The following is a 24,844-nucleotide window of genomic DNA, read 5'->3' as shown; positions in this document are numbered from 1 at the left end:
GTGGCCATTAGACGCTCCTACAGCATCCCTACGCAAGCTAAGAATTCCCAGATAGGATTACCTTTCATCCTAAGCTTCGTTCGTAACCAGGTCTTTGTCCCTTTGGGCTTATATTCTGTCAGCCTCCGATGTGCTAAGCACTTGATGTGAGGCCCAGGGATACCTGGCCTGCCCGTCTGCTCTCCACACGCAGACACCCCTGGATCCCCACTAGCTGGGAGCCCCGGAGGGCTGCCCCGTCCCTGGCACAGGCTGGATCGTCACTCTCCGTTCCTCATCCTCCTGACTTTTGAGGACACAGACATTGGGATCTGCTTGTCTGCAGCGGCCCTGGACTCTTGCCTCAGTCAGGTTCCCTTTAGCCCCACAAAGGAGGCCCAGCAAAGAATTGTTGCATAATTGAACCTGAACTCCAGGGGCCTCAGGCGGTCCTGGTTGGGATGCCGTGTACTTCCCGTGGCCTTTCTGAGTTGGACACAGACGGCCTTAGGTCCTCGCTCCTTTCCACAAACGTCCACCCAGCACCTAATACCTGGTGACAGGATGCTAAGAAACAGACAAGAGTTTGAATAAGAAACTCACGTGCTGGTTGCAAAGATTCACACGTGAAAATACAATCTGATAGCGGTGATGGCCGAGGCAGTGCACTGTCAATGTGCATTTGCCGAGCCACTGGCACACGCCAGGGAGGATTTTCGGCGCTGAGACAGAGGATGGGGCAGGAAGGGGCAGGGGCTCCCCATCTAGAAGGGGTGTGTAATGATATTAATAGCTAGCTTTTATTGAGCGGTTCCTGTGTGCCAGGTGCTTTTCTAAGTGCTTCACTTGTCTGTACTCTTTCTATTATCATCCTTCTTTCGTACGCAGGGAAACTGAGACCCAATGAGGCCAAGTAGCTGTTCCAAGGTCACACGGGTCATAGAGGTCAGAATCCTGTATTTGAACCCAGGAAGCCTGGTGCCAGAAGCCCTGTGGGGTGGCCCGTCGGAAGAGACCTATGGTGAAGGAGCCCAGAGGGGAAGATATACTATTTTCTCGAATTCAAGTGTCCTCCTGGCAGCAGTGCCAAAGTAAAGGGGCACCCAGGACACATGTTAGCATGTGTTACACACACATGGGCATCCCATCATCTCAGTTTTTGGCGTGACGACCGTCAACTAGGCACCTAGTCTGTGTCAAGGGATGTGCCAGTTGTAAGGGATAAAAAACGCGCTGCGAGGTGGACAGTAGGCACTTAATAAGTGTCTGTTGAATGAATGAATGATTAAGGTAGTAACTGAATAAACGAGAGACAACGTCTCTTCTTCAGGTAGGCCAGCCAGGTGAGTGATATCACTGTGGTCCGTTTGATGGATAAAAGGCAGCGAAGTTGCACAGAAGGGCTTGTGACGGGTGATGTCCGGAAAGGGATGCGTCAGGGGCACTCACGTGCAAAGTCGTTCCTGGGCATGGCATTGGGCGGAGAAGATGGGAGGGGACGTACGAATGAACTAGACGCCAGACGTCGTGGTGGGTTTAGGAAGCCGGTGGGCAGGTGAGGAGGGAGGTGGGTGCAGAGGTGTTGGCCGAAAAAGTCAGGGGAGGGAGGCAGGCTTTTATGCTGAAGGCTTCCCGTCAGGTGCTGGGCGAGGCAAGAAGGACGTTTCACAACTCCCTTCCGCCTGCAGCGTGGTGCCGGGGGCCACGTGCGGATGGGCGCAGAGCCCGGGGGACCACTCAGGAGCTGGGGGCCAGATTCCAGGAAGGCAGTGGCGGCAGCGATGTTTGCGAGAGAAGATGGAAACGTGAGGACACGTTTTCTGGGGTGGGACATTAGAACGACCACCGCCACCGCAGCGTCTCTTGGTGATGGACGAGATGTAGCCAGCGAGGAGGTGCTGTGACCTAGGCTGACTCCCGGACTCCTATCCTGGGTACCAGGCAGACACTGTCACCTACTGAGATGAGGATGGGAATGCAGGGCGGAAGCTATTGGGAACGGGGTGGAGGGCGGTGCTGGGGCCCCTGCCTGGTGATGATTCTCTCCTCTCCTGCAGTAGTCACCCCTTCTCTTTCTCTATGTGCTTTGGGGGAAGCTGACCCAGGGCCAAGCTCCAGGGGGCCCTGCAGGTCATAACTCAGCCCTGCCTGCTGTGATGAGCTCTGAGACGAGGATGGGGCCCAAGTTGCGCAAGTGAAGTAAACATTCTGAGTCTCGCTTGATCCTTGGGGCAGACATGCGTCTTGTCTCTCTCTCTCCCTCTCTCGCTCTCTCCCTCTCTCTCTCGCTCTCTTTCTGGGGCAGCCACCCTGGGAGCAGGAGAAGAGTCAGCCTCACAAGGAGGCGGACCTCCTGAGCTAGACGGAGACACGTACAGGAGTGAGGGCCCTGGGAGTATGGCTGTGCCAGCAGATGAAAGCCCTTCAGAAACCTGTCTGACCTTGATTCCCTGTTCTGTGAGCCAAAAATTCCCTTAGGGTTCAAGTCTGTTTGAATTGGGTTTCTGTTAATTATAACTGAAAGCATCCTAATTGACACAGAAGAGCAGACTTCTGGTTGGGGAATCTGGAGCTCGGAGAGGGAATTGACGTCGAGGCGGAGGACCAATGAGCAAAGCCTCCGCTCTCGGCGAGAGAAGCCAGCGAGCACTCGGAAGCGGAGGGTGGTTTGTAGAAGTGGCTTCCACACCACCAGAGGCTGCAGGAGCAGGCGGGAGGGGCGGCTCCTGGAGGACTGGCTGGAGGAGGAGGCCAGGGAAGGCAGTAGGGGAGCAGTGGGAAAGGTCTGGAAATCCTGTAAGGCTTATAAACTGCCCTGTGCCAGGGGCTGGCACGCAGAAGGTCTATAATGCAAGGTGACTCTACAAAAAAAATGAAATGTCTATTTGTTTTGGTAGCTGGTAGGCCCCTGGTGGCCCTCAGGAGAGCCGTCAGGGTCGAGGGTAGCGGTAGAAACGGAGGTTGATTCCGGGGCACCTCGGGTGGACCTGTAGACAGCCAGGGAGACTGCTTCATCATCAAATACAGATCAGACAAGGAGAGAAGAAAGGCAGCTATTAGCAAAGGAGTTTTTCAAGATGAGAGAAGGCAAGCGACGTGTACAAGCTGAGTGGAAGGAGATTGCAGCGAAAAGGAGGGAGAAGGTGGGGATGGAGGGTGCCCTTGCAAGAGGCGGTGGAAGCTGGGATGGGGATCCTGGGAAGGGTGCTGGCCTTGGTGGAGCCAAGGGACCGCTCACCTTCCCAGGTGGGAGGAGGAGGAAGGCGGGTAGGAGTTAAGGGGGCTCAGGACGGCAGAGAGACGGGGCGGCCAAGGCCGGAGGGTGCGGCCAGAGTGGGCTGTCAGAGCTCACGGCTTCCAGGGGGAGGAAGGCGCATCCAGGCGTGGCCTTGGCCGTGGGGAGCTGCCGTGGGGAGGAGATGAACCTCGCAGGAGGCAGAGACCATCCTCCACGCGCCTGCCCCAGCACCAAATACACACACGCCATCCTCCCATCCTCCCAGCGTGCTCCTGCCCGGTCTCACCTCTCACCCACCTCCCACACTCACGCGGGGAGGCAAAAGGGGTGGGTGGGAAGGGGAGCCCCTGAGGATGTCGCACGTTACCTCCAGGTACTTGGGGTGGAGTGTTAGCCCCTCGGAGGGACAGTTCACTGCGGAGACTCCGCGGCCCAGGTGTCCAGTCCCCAGTGGACAGACTGAGGTACAAGGAGGGGAGGGAGGTGGTCCAGGCCTGCCGGTTGCCATCCCCACCGAGCGGAGCTCCCCTGAACCACAGGTGGCTTTTCACCTGACTGCACATCAGGAACCCTGGAAGAGTCGCCGCTGGCCGTACGAGCAGCACGCCCTGGCCCAGGCGCGACCTGCTCTAGGCCTCTGCGTCCTGCTCTCCTTCCAAAGTCTGGAGAGTCAACCTCAAAACCAAGTGCGTTGAGCACACAGCCCAGCTGATGTGTTAGATCCCGCCTGGAGGGGGCAAACCAGGAGCCCAGCCCCAGGAAGAGAACTCTGTCTCACTGTCCCCGACATCCAGCACCCCTTCTGCCGCTCGCCTGAGCGTGGACCCATCGTGAGCTGCTCCACGTAGCAGCTCCACCCGTTCGGCTCCATCGAGCAGAAGCGATTCCACGGAGGAAGCTTGGAAGCGTCCCTGCAGAAGAGCTGGCCGAGCCACAGCGCGGGCTGTGGGGCCGGCCTTGTTGGCGCAAGGCCGAGCAGCGTGGAGGCGACCCAGGGGCCTTGCGTGGAGCAGCACAAACAGGAAACAGACTGCCTGCCATTCCTGGGTCCCTGGAGGAACCCGGGAGCCGAGGGAAACCAGTTCTGGACACCTGCGGGAGCCAGGCACAGGCCCAGATCTGCTTATGTTTTGCCAGATTTAAAAATTTAAAACTTGGGGGAGGGGTGGTAGTGGGAAATGCTTTCACTGCAGGTGTTTACTTTGGCACGGGAGACGGGCTGGCATCCCTTAAAATGAGTTGGCGCCTGGCTGGGAAAATGCATTGTTAGGTCTCTTTGCAGCTCCGTTCCTGGCTCAGAGTGCCCCAGCCGGCCCTGCCCTGGTGCGGTTTGCAGGGAGCCTGGAGCTGGGGCCAGGAGCCGGGTCTCCACCCATGTCCTGGGTTATTTATGGGGAGAGGGACGACCAACCGTCTGGAGTTTCCCCTGTGCCTCTTCCCAGGCCCAGCCTCCCCTGTTCTAACCTGGCCCTGAGCGACCCAGGCCGGGCAGGGGCTGCGGGCACTCGGAGCTGGTGCTCAGGGGGCGGCCCAGGTGAGTCTCACCTGCCCAGGAGTGGCGATGCGGCTCCCTGACACTGGGCACTTGGGCTGCCTTGGGGTGCCCAGCTCAGTGGTGTGTCCTGCCGGCCTTCCACAGCGCCACTGGCTTTCTGCTGCTGATACCCATCAAGCCCCAGGAGACACACAGGTGGGCTGATTTACAACCATCTGCCTGAGAGTGTGGTTTCCACCAGGGCCGCCCAGCTTGAAAGCAGCCATCGCCAATAGAGGTGTTTGTGGGTTTGAATCGAGAAATTAGTCCATCATCTTGGTGCACTCTGCCAGAAAAAGAAAATGACTTTACAGCAACTGTACTTCAATTAAAACACACACACACACACACGTATATTCCTATTTAACAGCACTGGTATATAAGATGCATTTTCTTTCTTTTCTAAAAATGATTGCTGCATGATTGATTTTTATCTTTCTTAAGTATCACTCATGCTCTCAATTATTCTTTAAAGATTGTCAATGATATTTTGGTAAATTCCTCTATACATTGCCAACCACCTCGGTCCAGAGGACAGAAACGATCTAGAATAGTTGGATTATGTCATAGGATCATTCTAGAATTCTTAATTTGATGACCTCAAAAAGATGTTAATTCTATTACTTTACATATCCTTGGTTATTCTCTTTGACAAATAAGTCGTCAAAACGGGGACAAAAGGACTTTGTGAAGTTAACCCCCATATTTTGTTTGTTTGATTTCTGGTACCCACAGTGTAAGATGTTTTCCTACCATGCCCGGAGAGAAAGCCTACCATTGTACTTCTCTCAGCAGCAGGTGGGAGATGAAATGAAGACCAGATGAGTCGTGGGGTTGAGGACTGGCCAGATGGTGTTCCTGGGACCCGTCTTTGCCCTCAGCCTTCCTCTCGGCAGACGGCGCTCGGTCGGTCCTTGTGCTGTGAGAGACTTCACGGTGAGTCGTGAGTCCTCTACTGACAAAGACGTCTCTCCTGAAGCACCACCCCCTAGACGCTAAAGCTGTCTGGAAATAGTCTGTGGTGGGGGAGGGAGAGGAAGGGGGAAGAGGGGGCATGGTCATGGGAGGTGGTTAGGAGTTCTATTTCAGTGGAATGATCCATTCACGTCACTCATGGAACAAATCTCCCGCAAGCACTAGCACTGTACTTGAGAATATTATCCATACATTATCCAGATCCTAGATTCTGCGAGATTGTTCCTTCCAGGGTTTTCTGGTATTTGACAACTCCCAGGCCCAACTATCACCCTCACTGGGAGTCTCAGCTTCCTCAGGCCAGGCTCTGCCCCATCTCCTAACCTCAGTGCATGAACGCTCCTGGTGAAGGACAGCGGGGTACGCCATCCGTGGGGTGACGTAGCCTGTCCAGGCAACTATTTAAGAGCGTTTACCTCTTAACTTCAGAGCTGAGTCACGCCCTAAGCAGTGGGCTCAGCCAAGGGCATGTGGACACTCATCCTACTTTCTCTTCCTGCCAAGGCCGGCGAGCGGAAAGGAAGCAGAATTTGGGGGAGTGCATGTTAAAACTCTGCCCTCTGCTTGTGTAGCAGTCAAGGGCACCAACAGTTGTTTCGCAGCTCTCTCACAGCCAGCCAAGGCCTAGCACTGGCCGCAGAAGCTCTGTGAAAACAAAGACTACCTGATTAGCCCCTTGATAACTGCCCATGGCACTGTTAACCTTGACCTCTCCAGGTGAAAGTGCCAGTAAGTGAGTCAACACGAAGTCCCAGAGGCTCAGAACAGAAGTGGTGGGGGGGCCCTGACCCCATGTCCTCCATGACCACAAATTCCATCTTCCTTTCTGGCTGGGCTCTGTCGGCTTGGGTGCAGGGCTGAGCTGGATATTTCTCCTTTTGGAAGAACAGGAAACTGGGCAATGCTCCTACACCTCTGCAATGGTGATGTGGGAACCTGGAGAGTCTCGAATCTGACCTGTTCTACGTCTGTGCCTTGATTTTGCTCAAGGGTTCAACGGCCAGGTTGGAAATCACCATGCGAGCCAGGCTGTTAGCGGGTTCAGTAGGATAGAGTTTATGATTTCAGGCAGTGTTGAAAAATCAGGATTTCCCCAAAGATTCCTCATCTCAAAGGTATCCAGTGATGCTTCTTATTATTACTTCCTTGTCTTGACCTAACTTGACGGAGATTAATCGAATCCTGGGTACAGATATCCTTACCCAAAATGCAAACAGTGCCCAAGATTCACAAACACAGCACTTCCTTCGATACAGCTGAAGAATAACCTTATTGCAGACCGTGTTATAAACCCGGCCTTGCCTGGGTTCCCAGTCCTCAGTCCGCCCATCCAGGACAAGAGTCGTCTTTTCTATAAAGTGAAGCAGGTGGTTCCTTCCGGCTCTGTGGCTCTCCTTCCTTCCAATCAGTACCAGGGCCTTCTCATAATGGCCTTTGTTTTTTCTTCCTTTGAAGCATGGTTTCCAGGCTTCGGAACCCTCAAGCGCCCCCGAAGCTATTCATCTTTAATCCCTTCCCCTGCTGCCCTGGCGTCTGATCTCACCCTTTAGCTCATCCAACCTCCTTATCCTACCAGATGCTCCAATGGCAGAGCTAACTGTGAAAATTTAGGGCCTGGAGCAAACCTTTCAGAATCATTCTTCCTCTGCTCTGCATTAATTACCAAATTAATCACTCTTTGGAGAGAGGGCTTCTTTCCTCCGTTGCTTCTCCCGCGGGCCTCCAGAGCACAGCTTCTTGGAATGACGTCTGTCTGAATATATGGCAATCGATCAAACTCTGGCTGCTCTCTGACATCCAAAGAGCACTTTGGTGGTGTTTTATATTTCCCTGCATTTGTTCCAACAAGTCTTTACTTTTGGTGAGGCTGAGTTTTCTGGTTTCTCTGTGCTTATCCATCTCAAGTCCCTGCAAACTAACTCATTCAGGTTCCCATCCCTAACCTTTTAAACAAATTTCTTTCTTTTTAATGGTGGCGAAATACACATCAACTTGACCGTTTTCACCATTTTTAAGTGTTGAGTGCCGTGGCATTAAGCGCATTCATATTTTGTGTGACCACTGCTATGCTCCATCCACAGAACTGTTTCCATCTTCCCAAACTGGAAGCCCATGTCCATGAACAACAGCTCCCCATCCCCCTCCCCCAGCCCCTGGCACCCACCATCATTCTGCTTTCCCGTGTCTATGAATCTGACTACTCCGGGTACCTCCTGTAAGTGGAATCATACAGTAGTGGTCTTTCTTTTGCTGGTTTATTTCACTTAGTGTGATGTCCTCAGGTTCATTCATGTTGTACCCTGTGCCAGAATCTCTTTCCTTTTTTAGGCTAAATAAAATTCCATAATAGGTATATACCATATTATCCATTCATCCATCCATCAGTGGGCACTTGGGTTGCTTCCCCCTTTTGGTTCCGGTAAATCATGCTGCTATGCACATGGGTATGTAAATATCTGAGTTCCTGCTTTCAATTTTTGGGGGTAGTGACCAGAAGCGGAATTGCTGGATCACATGGTAATTCTGTTTAATCTTTTGAGGAACCACCGTACAGTTTTCCATAGTGGCTGCACCGTTTTACACTTCGGTCCATTATACGTAAGAGAGTTCCAATTCCTCCCCATCCTCGCCAACACTTGTCCCATCCCTATCCTTTTCATTTACGATACAATTCATTACAAGGCATAATTCAGGAGAGGACAATGAAGTCTCAGAGAAGAAGATAACGGGTTTCTGTAAGAGGCAACAGTTATTGCAGGAGGGCTGGCTGTGTCATATTTTCTAAGCAAGGTATTGAAAATGGTCATATATGTGGGCAAATATTTTTATAACTAAAATATACATCTATAAGTTAGATGTTCACATCTATTAATGTAATGTATTTAGATGGTAGAACCAAGCCCATTCACCCAAATAGTTCTTTGAACAAGTGAAGGGAGGATTCTTGCAGGCATCTTTCTGCACATGGCTACGTTCTTGGACAATATTTAAACAATATAATTTCACATTTGGAAATCAGTGTCACTGGCAGGAATAACCCTCATACAAACAAAGAGACAGTAGACAATTAGGGTAGCCAAGTTTAGTTCAATTGTACATTTCAGGGCAAATCATTTAAGAGGGTCCTGCTTTGAAAGAACAGAACAAGAACCTGTTAAATTAGGAAGAAACACTTGCTCTCAGAGTTCATCTCAACGATGAAATTAGTGTAAGCGGTGTGTCCCTCATATGCTCGTCTCTTTAATTAGGTTACTGCCACGCTTCCCTCTACTTACTCAGCAGCTCAGAGATGAAATGGTTTTAGGATGATGCTGGCTGAACAATGAATGGCCTTCGGATAGTTTAAGTAAAGCAACTATACTCCAATTAAAAAAAAAAAAAAAAAAGAGTAGCAACAAAAAAGAATCAAGTAGGAGTCAAGGGGTTAAACCCGCTGACCCCTGTGCCCTGCTATAAGGCCATGTCTCCTACTCCCCTGAACAATGCTATCTTGAGTTCTCAAGTGCTTAATTTACAGGGATATAGAAGGCCCAGTCTTGGAATTCTCTATGCATAGAAATGGGCATTGTGGATTTCAGCCTGCTGTTTGGCAAGCCTTCAGCCCAGATGGGGTTCAGTAATGACTCCTGCAAGGTGTTTAATCAGATCCTAGAAGAGCCCATGACTGCCATGTTTAATTATTCCGATTTAATGGAGCATTCAGCTGGATCCCACTTGGTTTGCGAGCAATGATTACGGTCATGGGGAAGAGGGGCCGAGGAACCAGACAGACACCCGGGACCCAGTGATGCGCTACACAGCGATTGAGGAGCTCTGCCAGGGTCTGGCATCTCCAGCTGCAGATGTGTATTTATAGCCATTTTCTCTGAGCCAGCACCGATTTAGTCGAGGCAGATGATTTACTGAAACGCTACGGCTCTGAATCTCCTCCTGCACACAGCCTTCCTCCCGATTTCACTGCATAGGGAAAGGCTGGGGGAGCAGCTGATATTCAAACAACAGAACTTCTACTCCAGCACCTAACGGCCTGATTAATGGGTGCTGATGACCAGGACATTGGGAGTCTAACCCTTCATCCTGTTAATAAGCGGCCAAAGATACTTTCATGTCAAAGGGGCCGGTTATTTTTTATTTGCTCTTGTGAAAAACCAAGCTGCTCTGCAAATTTTAGGTAGCTCTCTGATATGAGGGCTGGAAAACAGAGGGTGGTATATTTCAGAGTCTGCAGATGTTAATGGTTGAATCAGAATTTTGATTGTAAGGATTGAATGGGGCAGTGAATTTTCTTATATTAAGATGAACCGGAGGGCGCTTAAAAGATTTTTTTTTTTTTAAGTAACTTAAAGGCCCCGAATCTTATATAAAATGCAAGAATGTCACCTTTGGAAGTGACGCTCATTTAAACCTTTTGTAAAATTCACGAGGAGATTTTCTTTGGGCTTAAGCTTCTGCCTAATTCCTGCTATTGAAAGTCAGGAAGCTTGGTCTTTGGGTTAACTTGGAGGTCATAGGTCAGAAACCCAATGCATTCCTTGGATTTTGCGGGTTTCTTACCATGTTCCCTTGCTGAGGAGCATAAACAAACACATTTCTCTCCCACCTGCCTCTAATCAGGTGTTGAATTAAACCCAGTCGACTCTATCTACTTTCCTTTCTGCTAGTGACTAGTATGCCCGAACTGTGCCAGCTAGAACTAGGGAAATGCTTTTCAACTTGTAAGCACCAAATCCACAGACGCTCAAGTGAACTGGAGCTGTTTCTTGCTAACCAGTCACCCAAAAGAGCAAAGCGTCTGTAAAGATTTTCATCACCTCCTCCTGCACACCCCCAATCTTGGAAATCCTGAAGAAAAAACATTGGCTTGATTTCAGAGGATCTGAGATGACTTAATAACCTCCGGAGGTTGGGACTAAAAGTGGTGGGCCTTTGCCTCTTAGGAAGGCTTGGGTGAGTGCAGTTCACAGTGACTGTGGCAGAGGGGTGGCTTTGCCATAGACGGTCGCTTGTTCTAGTGACCCACCTTCCTTGTTGCAAAGAGAGTAGGGTCGACTCTTCAAGAAGTCATATTCACAGCTTCTCCACAACTGGAGAGTTCGTCGGTCCGTCTAAATTTCACGTCTGTTCTCTCCTTAAATTGCCGTCCAGGCTTCCCAGGCCAGCAGTTTACGTAAGGAGCAAGAAATGTGAACAACATCCAAGTGCCCCACTGCTAACCACAGTCACAGCTCGTGAAGAAATCTATCAAGCGCGTGATTCTTACTGCGTTTTGAATAGATTATCTCTTTGGTCTTTGGCTCTGCAGACAAGAAGCTATGGTTTATGGCTTCATGAGTTTGATGGAGACTTCGGTTAATGACATGTCATCAGTGTCTGCATTTTAATGGGCTAGCAGGACAGCCGACTCCTGACATTTCAAAGATAATTGTGGTATCAATAAAGACAAGACTGTATTTTTACGCTCTCCGCCCCTGCCCGATGTAAGTTATATTTTTAATGATAAACCTGCTCCTTGAGACTGAGGAGAGCAGGATAAAGCCTCTGAAATACGAATTAACTTTGTCACATATGAGAATGGCCTGAATGAATAATAGATCAATGCCTATGGTTAGAAAAAAACCTGCTTGATATCACTTATTCTAAAATAAAACTGATTTCTAGTAGATATATTCTAACATTTAATGAGTTTGTACCCAGTAAGTCCTTACAGAAAGTCGTGTTTAGCTACTAAGGGGTACCTTTTGGAATTAACAGTGTCTACGAGGACGCCAAGTTGCTCAAAACCACATGCACTATGGAGAACACGACACTGGGATTTTCTACAGGTTGGCTTTTGACTGGAAACATACATTTGAAAAAAGTTGAGCAGGCCAAAAGTCATGCGGCCACGTTCTCTGGCATGGCCATCTGGCAGACTTGACAGACGATTCATTCTTTGCTGGTACAGACTGAGAAGTATTTCTTCAAAAAAACCCTAGTCTGTAGGTGTGCCCTAGGGAGGTGGGACGACTCTCCATTCAGCTAGGTTTGGGTCAGGTTCCTTCGTTTTCTAGAAGCAACCTCAACCTTTGTATCCGCTTGGTTGCCCTCTGATGCAAAAGCATCCATCTCTGCCCCGTGATGCAGAGCTGCACGCAGGCCCTGGCCAGGACACACAACTATCCGTAGTTAAGCTTTTACTGAAGGCAAGAAATGTTTATGGCAAACTGTCTGGTGAACATGCAGTGCAGTGATTCCTCTGAAGTTTAGGGCTTATCCCTGAACCAAACCTTTCCCTCCAGTCTCCCACTCAGCAGCAGCTCTAGGGGTTCTACCTGCGAAGACGTTTTCAGGTGTGACCCAACTCCTTCCCCCCATCTTATCTGTCCGCATCATCTCTCACCTACACGGGTCTTCCTTCTCTACCCTTTCCCTTATCCCAGGGGTTGGTCAACAATGCTAGTGAGTGGCCTGCAGGCTAAGAATGGCTCTTCCATCTTTAAAGGGCAGTAAATGAGAACTGAACAGGCAACAGACGGTATGTGACTCTCAAAGTCTAAAATATCGACTGTATGCTTCACACAGAAAGTCTGCAGGCCCCTGTTCCATGCAACTCCTTCTGCTTTCGGAGTCAGAGTAAGCCTTTAAAACACAGGACATATAATAAAATAAACAAAACAAAACAAAAATAAAACACAGGACACATTACGGTGCTTTCCTGCTTCAACAGCTTCCTTTTGACTTAAGAATAAAATCCAGACTCTACTATGGCCTAGAGTTACTTAATGATCTGGCTTTTACCTGTCTTTTCTAATGTCTCCTTCTTTCCCCATCACTACCTATTTCCCCTATATCCTTTCTACAGACTTGGGGCCTTTGAACTTGTGTCCCCTCTGCCTGGAAAACTCCCCCCAGCTCCCCCTGGCCTGCTCCTTCCCCACCTTCAGAAGTCTCCTACCCACGGAGGGCTCCCCAAGCACACTGTCTACACCTCTGTTCCTCACCTGTAGAGAGGGATGATCTAGGTAGCTGTCCTTTAGGGTTGCCATATAGACACAATGGACATAGGACAGTGCTTGGCACATGGTAACGAGTCAAACAATGTCAGCTATTACTATAATTACTACAGTAAAATTATAATAATAATTAAGGGAGCCCATCCCAGGCACTCTTTATTTCTATCTCTGAGTTTTAAATAATCGGATGCCTGTCTCCCCTTATTAGACTGTATGCCCCGTGAAGGCAGGGCCCAGCTGGTCTTGATCAATGATGGCTCTTCCACTCCTGGCATGTGCCTGGTTCACGGTGATAGGGACAGCGGGGAGGGAGAAAGATGCCCACCTGGCCCATGACGCCCTGGCTTCCCGAGAATCCGCATTCCCTGGATGTGTCCTGGAGGTGCACCTGTATCTTTTGCAGGGGTGGCTTCAGGAAACAGCCTTATGAAGCCCCCTGCTCCACACGCTGCAGGACCGTTTAGGGTATTTTTCAATACACCGCTCATGTGAATGAAGCCCATGTGAGAAATCCCTCTGAAGGTAAATTCTAGGAATCACTGTGCTTCCTCCAAATTCTTGATACGGTTTCTGTTCTCGGAAGGTGGAGAACTTTGTACCATGATTACTGTGGTTCCCTTCCCACTCTGGCTCACGTTCTGTCTCCTTTCTGTCTCATCTTTGATTCAAGTTTGCAGTTTACTCCTTCCTGATTATTTTTCAAATCGCTATTACTTTATTGCATTTATTTTCTTGTAAGCAAGACCAAATGCTTTGCTGAATAAGATAAACATTTTTAAAAAAATCAAAATGAAAGGCAATCTTGGGTAAATCACTTGACTTTAGCCACAGTTTACTGAGCTGTAAAATGGGAATCCCGGCACCCACCTAGTAAGGATACTGTTAGGATTCAATGAGATCTATGAGAAGTGCAGAGGACAGTGTCTGGCACGTGGCAGCCGTTAATCAGTACTAGTAACTTTCTACTTTAAATCAGGTTGGGATTCTGTAAGAAGGCTCAGTAGTACTCAGTACAGATTAAGGCCCTAAATGACCAGGAATAAATTCTCATACACTCAGATTGTTGACATATTAGAACCCCGAAGTCTACATTCACCTGACAACACTGTTCCTTGTGTGGACTCTTTTAAACATTTATTAAAAAAGCAAAACGTACGTTCATCTCAAACAGAACAGTTAAAAATGGTAAAGCAATACAAACAACTTGTTACCAGCAGCATCCAGTTGTTAGAAGGAAGGTCCTGCCCCGCTCCTCACTCCTGCTTGGGCAAGCTCAGCCTTTTCTGAGCCCGCTGCTACCTACACCGCCCTCCAAAATAGTGCAGGTGAAACCAAAGTTTATAAAATTAACAATTTAAGGTTAAATAAGCTTAAATAAGGGTGTTAAATACAAGACACTTCATCAAAGCTTCTGTACAAAGATAAAACAAATTTGGCATTGTACAAGTGATTCTGCTGGCTCATGGCACATAGGGGAGCTCTCGTGAGTTAAGCAGGTTGACTCTTCTTTTTTTTCAACAGAGCATTAACTATACAAAAGTGAACTAAGAGTTGAAGTAACTACTCAGTGAGCCATTTACAAGGCATATGTATCTTTTCTTTTTTTTTTTTTTTTTAATCAGAACACTGTTAATATTCAGGCACCGTTTGCTCCTGCAAATAAATAAGTCTCTAAAGGAACTGCATTTGAACTCGTGTTAGACACATCAGTGCTTTTTCTGTCCCCCTCCCGACACGGCTCTTCCAACTATTTCCCCTGCCTCTTTCTTATTGCTATGATAATGTGGCTGTAGAAATAAAAACTACTGTACATCCAAAAAAATAGAGCACCTTTAACATTAAAGTATATGTCTGATTATTTGTTCTCATGTTTATTTTACAATTCTAAAGCCCAAGCTATGGTCAATCGTTTTAATATCTCTACCAAGTCACCTGATATATAGGACATAAAACCCAACCCTCGTCCCTCAGGAGGGAAGCCCACGCAGAGCTCCGTTTCAGCAGAGCCTTAGAGGGCCACACTGACACCAGAGTTTACATTCATCTCGACACCAGCGTTACATTCATCTTCACGAGCGTTGCTCTCCGCGGTCACACGGCGGCTCCCCGTGCTGCTGGGGGGCATGGTGCTAGACAGAGTGGGCACAGCAAGAACGGCTACGGTGGGCTGGAAGCACAGCGAGAAACCACGTGTTGGCGACTGTGAAGGGACCCCGGGCTTCCCCAGGGCCCCTGGTTGGGCGGCGCTCAGGTTACGGCTTCTTGTCGACGGTGTTGAAGAACCACTCCGTGAACTTGCGCAGCTGGGCCGCGGCCGTCTGCGACTCTTCCTGCAGCCGAAGGTTGTCCTGCCTCAGGTGCTGCACCTCGGCCTGCAGCACGGCCTTGTCCTGCTTCTCCTGGGGGCAGGGGGTGGAAACAGATGGTCACACATCTGCGGGACACGCTCTCTCCTCCCAGCTGCAGTCCGAACGCTTCTACCCTTATTTTATTTTATTTTTTTACTGACTTACTTCTTTCTTTCTTTCTTTTAAAAAAATTAATTAATTAATTTATGGCTGTGTTGGGTCTTCGTTTCTGTGCGTGGGCTTTCTCTAGTTGCGGCAAGCGGGGGCCACTCTTCATCGCGGTGTGCGGGCCTCTCACTGTCGCGGCCTCTCTTGTTGCGGAGCACAGGCTCCAGACGCGCAGGCTCAGTAGTTGTGGCTCACGGGCCTAGTTGCTCCACGGCACGTGGGATCTTCCCGGACCAGGGCTCGAACCCGTGTCCCCTGCATTGGCAGGCAGATTCTCAACCACTGCGCCACCAGGGAAGCCTCTTATTTATTTCTTGAGGGGAGAGGGAATCTGATTGCCTGCTCTGGTTTCTGCCAGAAACAGGGGGGTGGGGACGAGTAACTCAGAATATTCTTTCCTTTCATCCCACTTTGCTCCCAAGCAGGAAGCGAGACAGCTGTTATACGGGAAGGTGATTAACCACAGTCTATATTATCCTCTATCTGAAAAAGGGGGCCTGGGAAAAGGTACAGCCTTGGATAGGAGGGCAGAGCTTCCCAGGTGCACCTCCTTACTGGGCAAGTCGGAATCAGCATACCTGCTGATCCTGGGCTTGTTTATCACGAGCTCATCTTGTCTTAAAGCTTTCCTGGGACAGTGTGTTTCCCTAATGACCTTCAAAGTGTGCCACTGAAAACTATGCACAAATTATCAAGATTTTTCAGGGACTTCCCTGGTGGCGCAGTGACTAAGAATCCGCCTGCCAACGCAGGGGACACGGGTTCGAGCCCTGGTCTGGGAAGATCCCACATGCCGCGGAGTACCTAAGCCCGTGCGCCACAACTACTGAGCCTGCGCTCTAGAGCCCGTGAGCCACAACTACTGAGCCCGTGTGCCACAACTACTGAAGCCCACGTGCCTAGAGCCCGTGCTCCACAACGAAGAGTAGCCCCTGCTCTCCGCAACTAGAGAAAGCCCGCGCTCAGCAATGAAGACCCAACACAGCCGAAAATAAATAAACAAATAGTATTAAGAAAAAAAAAGATTCTTCATAAGAATCAGACCTGGAGTTTCCAACAGACAGTAACGGAAAACGTACAACACAAGTTTGAGCTCCCAGACGCTGAAAGGGATGTCTTGCCCCAGAGAGAGAGAGGGGGGCCATTGTCACCGTGGTGGTGGGAGATGACTTGATTGCTAACTCCGCAGATGCACCTGCATCCCAGTGCCCACGGCCGTGCGGGTGAGCTGGGGGCTAAGACTCTTCAGGAGACTGGCCCCCTGGGCATGTCTGGCCCTGTCCTTGAGCTTTGCTCCTATTTCCCGTCCCTTCTCACCTCTCGACCAAAGACACCGGTCCCAAGTGGAGGCTGGTGTTAGAACTCATTGCTGACTCAGCCCACGTCCCTTAGTCACTACAAGAGGTTCAAGCTCCTGGCCGCCCCAGGCCCCAGGGCTCTCCTTCCCAACACGGCTCAGACATCCCCAGGGCCCTGCTGCAGCTCAGCTGCCCACCTCTCCTGACCCCTTGACCCTTTAACCCCACCCATGGAATGTGTCCTCTGTCACCGAAACCTGCTAAACTCTCAAACTCTTCCCTGGATATTCCCTTTATCTTCAGCTATAAGTGAGTCCTGACTCTCTCCTGGGGACGAGGGTTTGTTCTGAAGAGCACAGGGCCTGGAGGCTGCCAGGCCAACACCTCGCCCCGGCTGCCCGGTGCAGGTAACTGCTCTCCCCTAAAATCCCAGCTCCCGGGAGAAGCCTGACATGGGCTGTAAGACCTGCCACCCCTGCTCTTTGCCATGGTCGACTATATCTCCACTCCCTCCCATCATGCAAGATTCTAGAATGTGTTTCACCTTTCTTCTTTCCTCCTCCATCCCTCATGTTTATTGATGATCTTAAGGCGCCGTAGATGTTCCACCTGATTCAGTCTCTTTGTGACCTCGAAGACTGCCCTCCTCACCCCCCCCCCCTCCTGTGGCTATTTCCTGTACCTTGAAGCTATTACTGATAACCGCACATCTTCCTAAATGCTTCAAGCTCCCACTCCCTGACTACCACCCCTTGTCTTTCTAAAATAATTTCTCCAGTATCCATCCCTCCAAAAGTGATCTAATCTACCAATCTTACCTTATTGCCAGCGTCCACTGACACCCCCTGTGATGACATTATTCCTCCTCACCCAGCTGAGACTCTGAGTCACTCAGTTTAATCACATCCTATACACACTGAATGGTCCTCGTCTATCGCTCCTGGTCTTAATTTCTTGTCTAAAATTTAATATTGGTTAAGTCCAACTCTCTAACTTTTCTACGCCTACATCTGGAGACAGGGTGACCAGCTGGCCCAGCTGGTCTGGGACGTTCTTAGTTCCAGCTTTGAAAGTTCTGTGTCCTGGGAAACCCTCCATGCCAGGCAAGCTGGGACAGCTGGTCATCCACACTGGAGGAAAATACCTAACTTATGCTGCAGTCTTACCAAATACATCTGGCCCAACTATCCTCCACTCTACACCTTACCCTCCATCCTTAAATCTCTCACCCTCCTTCCCATCGCTCACTCTCAGCTCTGGAATAAAGAAACCACCAGAGGGGAACTTTGTCAACCTGTCTCTGTTTGGACTACTGCCATACCTTGCTTTGCAGATACCAGTGTTTTACAAATTGAAGGTTTGTGGCAACCCTGCATCGAGCAAGTCCATCGGCGCCGTTTTGCCAATTGCATTTGCTCACTTCATGTTTCTGTGTCACATTTGGTAATTCTCCCAATATCTCAGACTTTTTCATTAGTATTACATTTGTTATGGTGATCTGTGATCTTCAACGTGCTGTAATTGTTTTCGCACTTTTTAGCATAAAAAGGATTTTTTAATTAAGGTATGTACATTGTTTTTATAGACATAATGTTATTGCACACGTAACAGACTATATAGTATGCCATAAACATAATTTTTATATGCACTGAGAAACCAAAATATTCATGTGATTCAATTTATTGTGATATTCACTTTATTGCAGGGGTCTGGAACCAAACCTGCAATATCTCTGAGGTAGGCCTGTACTCGTGTATGAATGCATGTGTGCACGCATGCACACGGACACACACACACACTCTGCTCTGGTAACTATGTGTGGACGGTCCCTCCTCCCATCCAGGCCAGCTCCCTCCTTGTTAGGCTCAGGACATTATTTCCCTCCCAAGTGGATCATCTCCACCAGCGTTCATGCCAGCTGTCACTTCTCCCGTCTCCCTTCTTCCACCAACAAAACCCTCCCCATGGCCCCTCCCCGCCTCACCATCACCCACCAGCTACAGCACTCCATTCCATTTCCCTGGGTAGCAAAGCGGCTACTGATAGCACGGTGCTAATGATCCAACAAGAGCTCAGCAAATGTCTGTGGAATGAATGACTTCACATCTTTTGAGGACCGAGCTCGCACAGGTTGATGGGTAGAGCAGACGCTGACTCAGTAGGAGGAAGCAGCTTGGGGAGACCAGGCTTCCTGATAGCAACTAACGCTTCTTAGGTCAGCTCATAAATGTTGGTGCAACTGATAACTCACTGAACTGAAAAACGCTAGCCTGCTGCGTTTCTGCCTCATTCTGAAGACTGGACATCCAGGGCTCATCCTCATCCAGTCAGATCTACAGGACCTTGTGTCCCCTACAATGAAATACAGCAGCTGTGGGCAAGAAGATGGAATCAGACCTCAGGAGTCTCCGTTTCCATTTACGGTTGGGTTTTGATTAGGGCAGTTATCTTTCTTGAGTGTCTTTTTTTATATTCCTAATAGTTAAAAAAGGTTGATTGTGTAAGAGAAAGTTCTGAGCATGGGCTTCCAATCGATTGCTTTACCTTCCGAAGGTCGGTCTGCAGCTGCCGAAGAATCAGCTCCAGCTGGTTGACTTTCCCAGTCAGTGTGGATGGAGGCCGCCCTCTAGCAAGGAAGGAAAGACTTAGAAAGACTCAAGTGCGCTGAAGTCAAGACACCGCAGTCAAGAGTTTTCGCTGGTAAAGTTTTCATGTAAAAAATTCTACTGTGTGCTTAGAGCCCAGCAAGGAAATAAATAAGATTATGTCAGATGTCAAAAGTGAACACACTGCTGCTTTGGTGGAAAAATCCCTCCTGGGTGGCTTCTGATTTAAAAGGGGATTCAGAATCTCTACAGGCATACACATTGGTAAGAAGGCAAAAGATAGGTGATCTAAATGCAGTTAGCAGCTGAGGTTAGGTAGACCAGAACGAAGTCCTGAGAACCAAATATAGACTCAATGTCCCCAAATCTGCCTTCCTCTGTTAAGGAAGTATCAAGGGGCTCATCACCAAGATGAACATGCAAGTTGTTGATAACTCGAGTTGACAGACAAGTTGGAATTGGGCGTGGGTGACACTGAAAAAGAACATACACTCCGTGGGCGATGAGCACGCCGAGAACATAGGGACAGAGATGGCTCGCTCTCGGCACACCTCAGTGGGCGCCGTGGGGCTGGGTGGACGACCGGGGTTGGTGGGCGGGAGCGTGCCCTCGGCAGATGGGGGATGGCCAGCGAGGTGTCCCCGTCTGATGCCGCTGCAGTGATCACGCGGCAGATGCTGACCGGGCGTCACACTCTCCCGCCCGGGCCGTGAGCCTCACCACCAAGGGCGCTGACTACACGTCTTGGCAGGACCCTCCCGTGGAGCGCAGCAGTTACGCTGACAAGCTCCATCCACCCCGGCAGCGCAGAAGACGTCTCAGGCCCGCTCGGTCCCTTCTCTGGGTCCTGAAGGACTAGGAGAAGGCAGGTGAAAATGGTTTCCTGGCTGGCCAGGGCTGAATTGAACCCCTGTTACCCACTGGGGCCCGGGACACGGGAGGGAGGCGGTCCACAGGGGTCACATACCCAGTGGCGTCCATGAAATCTTTGCTGCTGCCAGGATCGACACATAAAGGCAGCTCCTGGGCCCCTTCCAGGTCCTGCTCGGGGTGCATATCTGTCAGGGTACAGAAGGACGCCACTCTCTGGTCTGGGGATGGGAGACACACACAGAAAGAAGCATTAGTAATAGCCGCAAGGCACCATTTCTTCGTGGAAATGAATAGTTGCTAAATAAAATCTTCCCCTCCCCCCAGTCAGTTACTGCCCTGTTTTAGACAAAACAAAAAAGAACAAAGTCAGGCAAGCTGCTGACAGTCAGAAAGCATTCAGACTGGCCGTCCTTCTGGGGTGCATGGCACACTCTTATCACAGCCGTGGGAACAAGGAGCAGACACTGGATTTGCTAGAGCCAATCTTTCTTCTGTCCACATCCCAAGAAATGCCAGAGCTGCTGGCTGGGCGTGAAAGAACAGCGTTGGGGGATGACATGACTGATTCACAGAGCCAAGGAGAGGGACCTCTCCTCAAGCTATCCCAGAACCCGGAGAGCATCCCTGAGACACAATGGCCCGGACACGTCACCCTGTGTGTCCCCAACCCCCTCCGTGCTTCCATAACCATGCAGACGTGCAGACAATGAAACAGAAAGAAAAGGTTACGGAGGATGGAGACCCCACGAACAGCCCCAGACAATCACCTAGATAGGACGTGTGGTGACAGAGTAGCCCAAGTTCTTCATCTGAGTCAAGACCTGAAATAAGATTTAGAATTTTCTTTTGAACAGTGATATCTCTCCTCACTTGAGAGCCTCTGGGGGCCCACATCAGGCTCAGGTGATGAAGTCCTATGAAATACAGCTGTGTGTGTGTGTGTGTGTGTGTGTGTGTGTGTGTGAGAGGGGCACGTGTGTACACATGTGTGCCAGTGTGCACATCTGCATGTGTGTAAGTGTGTGTACATGTCTGCCTGTGTGCATGTGTTGTACTAAGCCAGGAACTGCCCCGAGAGACAGTATTATGCATCGCCAAAGAGTGTGGAGAGATTGTACGTTTCACGCGTCATGGTCCCGGCCGGAAGCACGGCTGTCGTGACACAACAATGGTAAGTGGCATGCCACACACGTGCCAATCCAGCTGCAGGAAGGCGTGACCATTTTGGGTTTGCTTAAATGACCAGCTCCCTGAAGGTAAAGATAGCGGTGGTGAGAGAGATTAGCTACATCTTCTCACTAAAACCCTTAGAGGAAGATCTGTAGTGTTTACAGCAGTGAGAGCGATGGTCAGCACGACGACCCCTCCTTAGCACGGGGCCGTTTCTGTTCCTGGCACCAGTGACTTCACATCCAGTGTCTCAAGAGCTAGGCAGGAAAGGCAATGTGATATTCTTCGGAACGGGAACCAGACCGGCCCAGCTCTGGGCGCTGAACTCTGACACAAGAACGCTGGCCCAGAAATGCTGAATGGCAGGCAGAGAAATCCTGCTTTCAAGCAAAAGGTACAGGGGAGAAGCAGGGACACATCTAATCATCCACCACCCCCCCGCCCCCTGGCACCCGAGCGCATCCACACTTGGGATTCACACGAGGGATACGGCAGGTGCGTTAGCGCTGCAGCGGCTTTTTCACGTGATGTGATTAACGGCTGCGAAATCGCACTGGGGTCCGTGTCAGGGGTGCTCTGTTCTTAATTTATCCCCCTCTGTCTCCCGCTGGCTGCTGGCCGCCTCTCCTAATGAAGGTACCTGCTCGCCTGGATTCTGGAGAGCCACGCACATCCCGTTAATCAGCGAGGATGGCGGAGGGGCCGGGGGCCCTGGAAGGAACTGGGCCTCAGCGCTGGGGGCACCCAGAGTCCGGGCCCTCCCAGAGCTGCGCTGAGTACCCCGCCTGATCGATCGTACAGCAGGTTCCCCAGACATGTGTCCCTGTCCTCCGTCGTGACACCTCAACACCCGTGACAGGTACGCAGGTGTCCTCAACCGACATGCCTGTAAAGCTTTAAGGGGCCCTTCTCCACGCTTCGCACCTTCTACAGGATGAGAGACCTTCTGTAACTATACATTCCTGAGAGACAACCAAGCTCCCAACTTGGTACAGGCTAGTAGGGGTTTTGCATCTGATGAAATAATTTGTAATTTAATTAAGATGAACAGCATAACTTGGGCACTGCCTACGTTTACACCTGATGGGACGTGACCAGCAGAGGTGGGCAGGAAGGATGGGACACACAGGCCGGGGGTGAGTGGCCCTGGGGAGGGGTAGAGGGTCTGGTCTACCGGAGTGTCCAAGATAACCCTCTGTTCTGTGATGGCCCCAAAACAGGGAATGCTTCCCAGTTAAAAAAAAATCAACAGCAGAGGCATTTTTTATTCCACAGTGAATTTAACTATGGACCAAAAGGAGTGAAAGAAAAGAAAGAACTTATTCTTCTCACTTTTTAAAAGGGTCTCATTGACTCATCCACATTTTATGCAACCCAGTAATAATTTGGTTAGTTTGTATCTTTCTTAATATACTTGGTTCTGATGGTCAAGTCTAAATATCTCAATGAAAACGTCTTAGCTTGCTTCATCTATTTTTACCTTAATTGATAAAGTACCCACATATTTGAAGAAACAGAACTTGCTACTGGCAGCCATTCAAACATTCCTTGGGGAGAAACAAGGTCCTACCGGTCAGGAGGCAAGAAGCCAGAAATAGTTCTGCCAACGATGTAATTTCACAAAGAGGATTTCACTTTGAATCTGAAAAGCTTGGGAGGCTGAAATGCAACCAGAATGCTACTTGATTAAGTACAGACGCTAAACTCCTTTGTAAAATAGCTAATCTTAGTGACAGTTTCCAGTGGGAGCTTTATTCCTCCACAGCTTATTTCTGTAGTGATAAATATTCAGTAACCAAGTAATTACTGACATTGAACCAAAAGGCACAGACAAAACTGTAAGAAAAGGGAGGCTCGGAGTATGAACTTCATGTAAATGGTGAGCGCAGCAAAGACCCAATCACCCACACTCTACGTGTTGTTCGGTTTTTTCCTTTCTGTTTTTTTCCTGTGCAAGCAAATCTGGCTAAGAGGGGACATGAGGGCATGGCTTACACAGGAAACAATCCTCCCCTTGAAATAATCCTCCAAAAAACCTGATTTCAATGTCAGTTTCTGTTTTAAAATTTATTTTATTGAGTAGTATAGTTGATTTACAATGTTGTGTACCAAAGTGATTCAGTTATATATATATATATCCTTTTCCACTATGGTTGATTACAGGATGTTGAATATAGTTCCCTGTGCTACACAGCAGGACCTTGTTGTTTATTGTCAGTTTCTTATTTTAGTGCATTTAGCACTAAACAAGAGGATGAACAGTCAGCAGACTATTTCATATCATTCTAGAGCTGACATGGCACAACAGTTGCCTGCAAATAATCCCTTTGACCCCAGGCAAGCTGCGTGGAGCCCCTGTCAGAGATCTGTAAGTCCCGGCCTGAATCGGGAGGGACGGGTGCTCTGATCAACTAGCCATGTCTGCCGAGGGTGTAGAATGGGAGAACGTATGCCAGATGTATGCCATACAGGACACGCAGGTGTGAGGCTAAATTAAACTAAACCCATTTCCACAAATGAGGCTGTTCTAATATGTCTTTGCTACAACTACAAATTACAGAAAAGCTGGGGCTCTCTAGCTACAGGTAGAAAATCACAGGTTCTGTTTCTGACAGCTGTGCTTATCAAATTGTAGCTTATTTAACTGACCGCCAGGAAAAAAACATTTTTAAACATAAAATACCTTGGTTTAGCCTTTTGCAGCCTACTGATGAACGTCGCAAGGTAATGGTCTAGAATCTGAGTAATGAACAAAGAAAAGCTCTGGATTTATTCTTTTAAGATACAACTATTGTTGTTTGGTCCGAAACAATTTTCTTACTTTTGAGAGAATTTAAGTCAATTTACTATAGTAAATTAACTGTGCATTTTTTTCATCTAAAATGTCATTTTTCTTTTCTTTTCTGTTTTTTTAAACCTTAGGAGTCTTACCGTGTGTCCCGTTTTGTTTATGCTTATATCCACGCAGCGATTAAATAACAGTAACTTTAACAAACTTCATCAAACTTAAGCTGAAGCTTCAGAACCGAAAAAGTTCTCATCATAAACGTGTATGCTTACTGCGCTCTGTTTAAGAAACCAAGGACATAGGAAACGTAATAAAAGTGTAGACTTCCATTTTTTCAGAAAATACACTTATGTGGACTTTCATTCCCATGGCGGTGCCTGACAAATGAGTTAATTCTGCACGTGTCACGAGCACACACATCCACTTGCAACAGTTAAGACCAGCGGGAAAGAGCTGAAATCCCGAGGGGAGGAAAGGCCTGTGGGGACGCGTGCGGGACACTGACACGCAGGGAGTCTCCAATCACCAGTTTATAATGTTGCCTTTGACACCTGTTTCCACTTAAAGACAACATCATCCACTCAACAAATGCAGAGAACACACCGACTGGCAACCTCTGGTATTTTGATAAGAGAACTACTTCAAATCCTAGAACTTTTAAAGAGACTCCACTTCCCCTCCCCGGCTTCACTGTCCGACCCACAGCCAGCTTTGCTAGTTGGGTTTGTTCACTTGACCATATTGGGGGGATGGGACCTCTCTGTGTTATTCGGTCCCTCTATACTTCACATTATTTTATGTCATAAGGGAAGTGACAAATGATGGTCTCAGTGCATAACATTGACGACAGGTGTTGTGTAGGAGTTCTGATGGGC

General features: G+C 49.1%; 1 protein-coding gene across 7 annotated transcripts in view; it reads right to left on the bottom strand.

Annotated features, from left to right (window-relative positions):
- Window positions 1-13,830: 13,830 nt before the first annotated feature.
- SIPA1L2 (signal induced proliferation associated 1 like 2) overlaps window positions 13,831-24,844 on the bottom strand; it is a 218,573-nt gene continuing 207,559 nt past the window's right edge. For 4 of the 7 annotated variants that reach the window (XM_082407559.1, XM_082407558.1, XM_082407561.1 and 1 more), the window contains 4 exons: window positions 20,779-20,832; window positions 20,106-20,229; window positions 19,077-19,158; window positions 13,831-15,117 (listed from right to left, as the gene is read on the bottom strand). In XM_082407559.1, the coding sequence (XP_082263685.1) occupies window positions 14,971-15,117; window positions 19,077-19,158; window positions 20,106-20,229; window positions 20,779-20,832 (407 nt within the window). In that variant the 3' untranslated portion in view covers window positions 13,831-14,970. The remainder of the gene's footprint in view (window positions 15,118-19,076; window positions 19,159-20,105; window positions 20,230-20,778; window positions 20,833-24,844) is intronic. The other 3 variants (XM_082407564.1, XM_082407562.1, XM_082407563.1) reach the window with 1 other exon arrangement.

This window comes from Balaenoptera borealis (assembly GCF_965194805.1).
Source record: "Balaenoptera borealis genome assembly, chromosome: 10".
Taxonomy (NCBI): Eukaryota; Metazoa; Chordata; class Mammalia; order Artiodactyla; family Balaenopteridae; genus Balaenoptera; species Balaenoptera borealis.
Note: the sequence above shows the minus strand (reverse complement) of the source record. Positions and strands in the feature narration are given on the sequence as shown.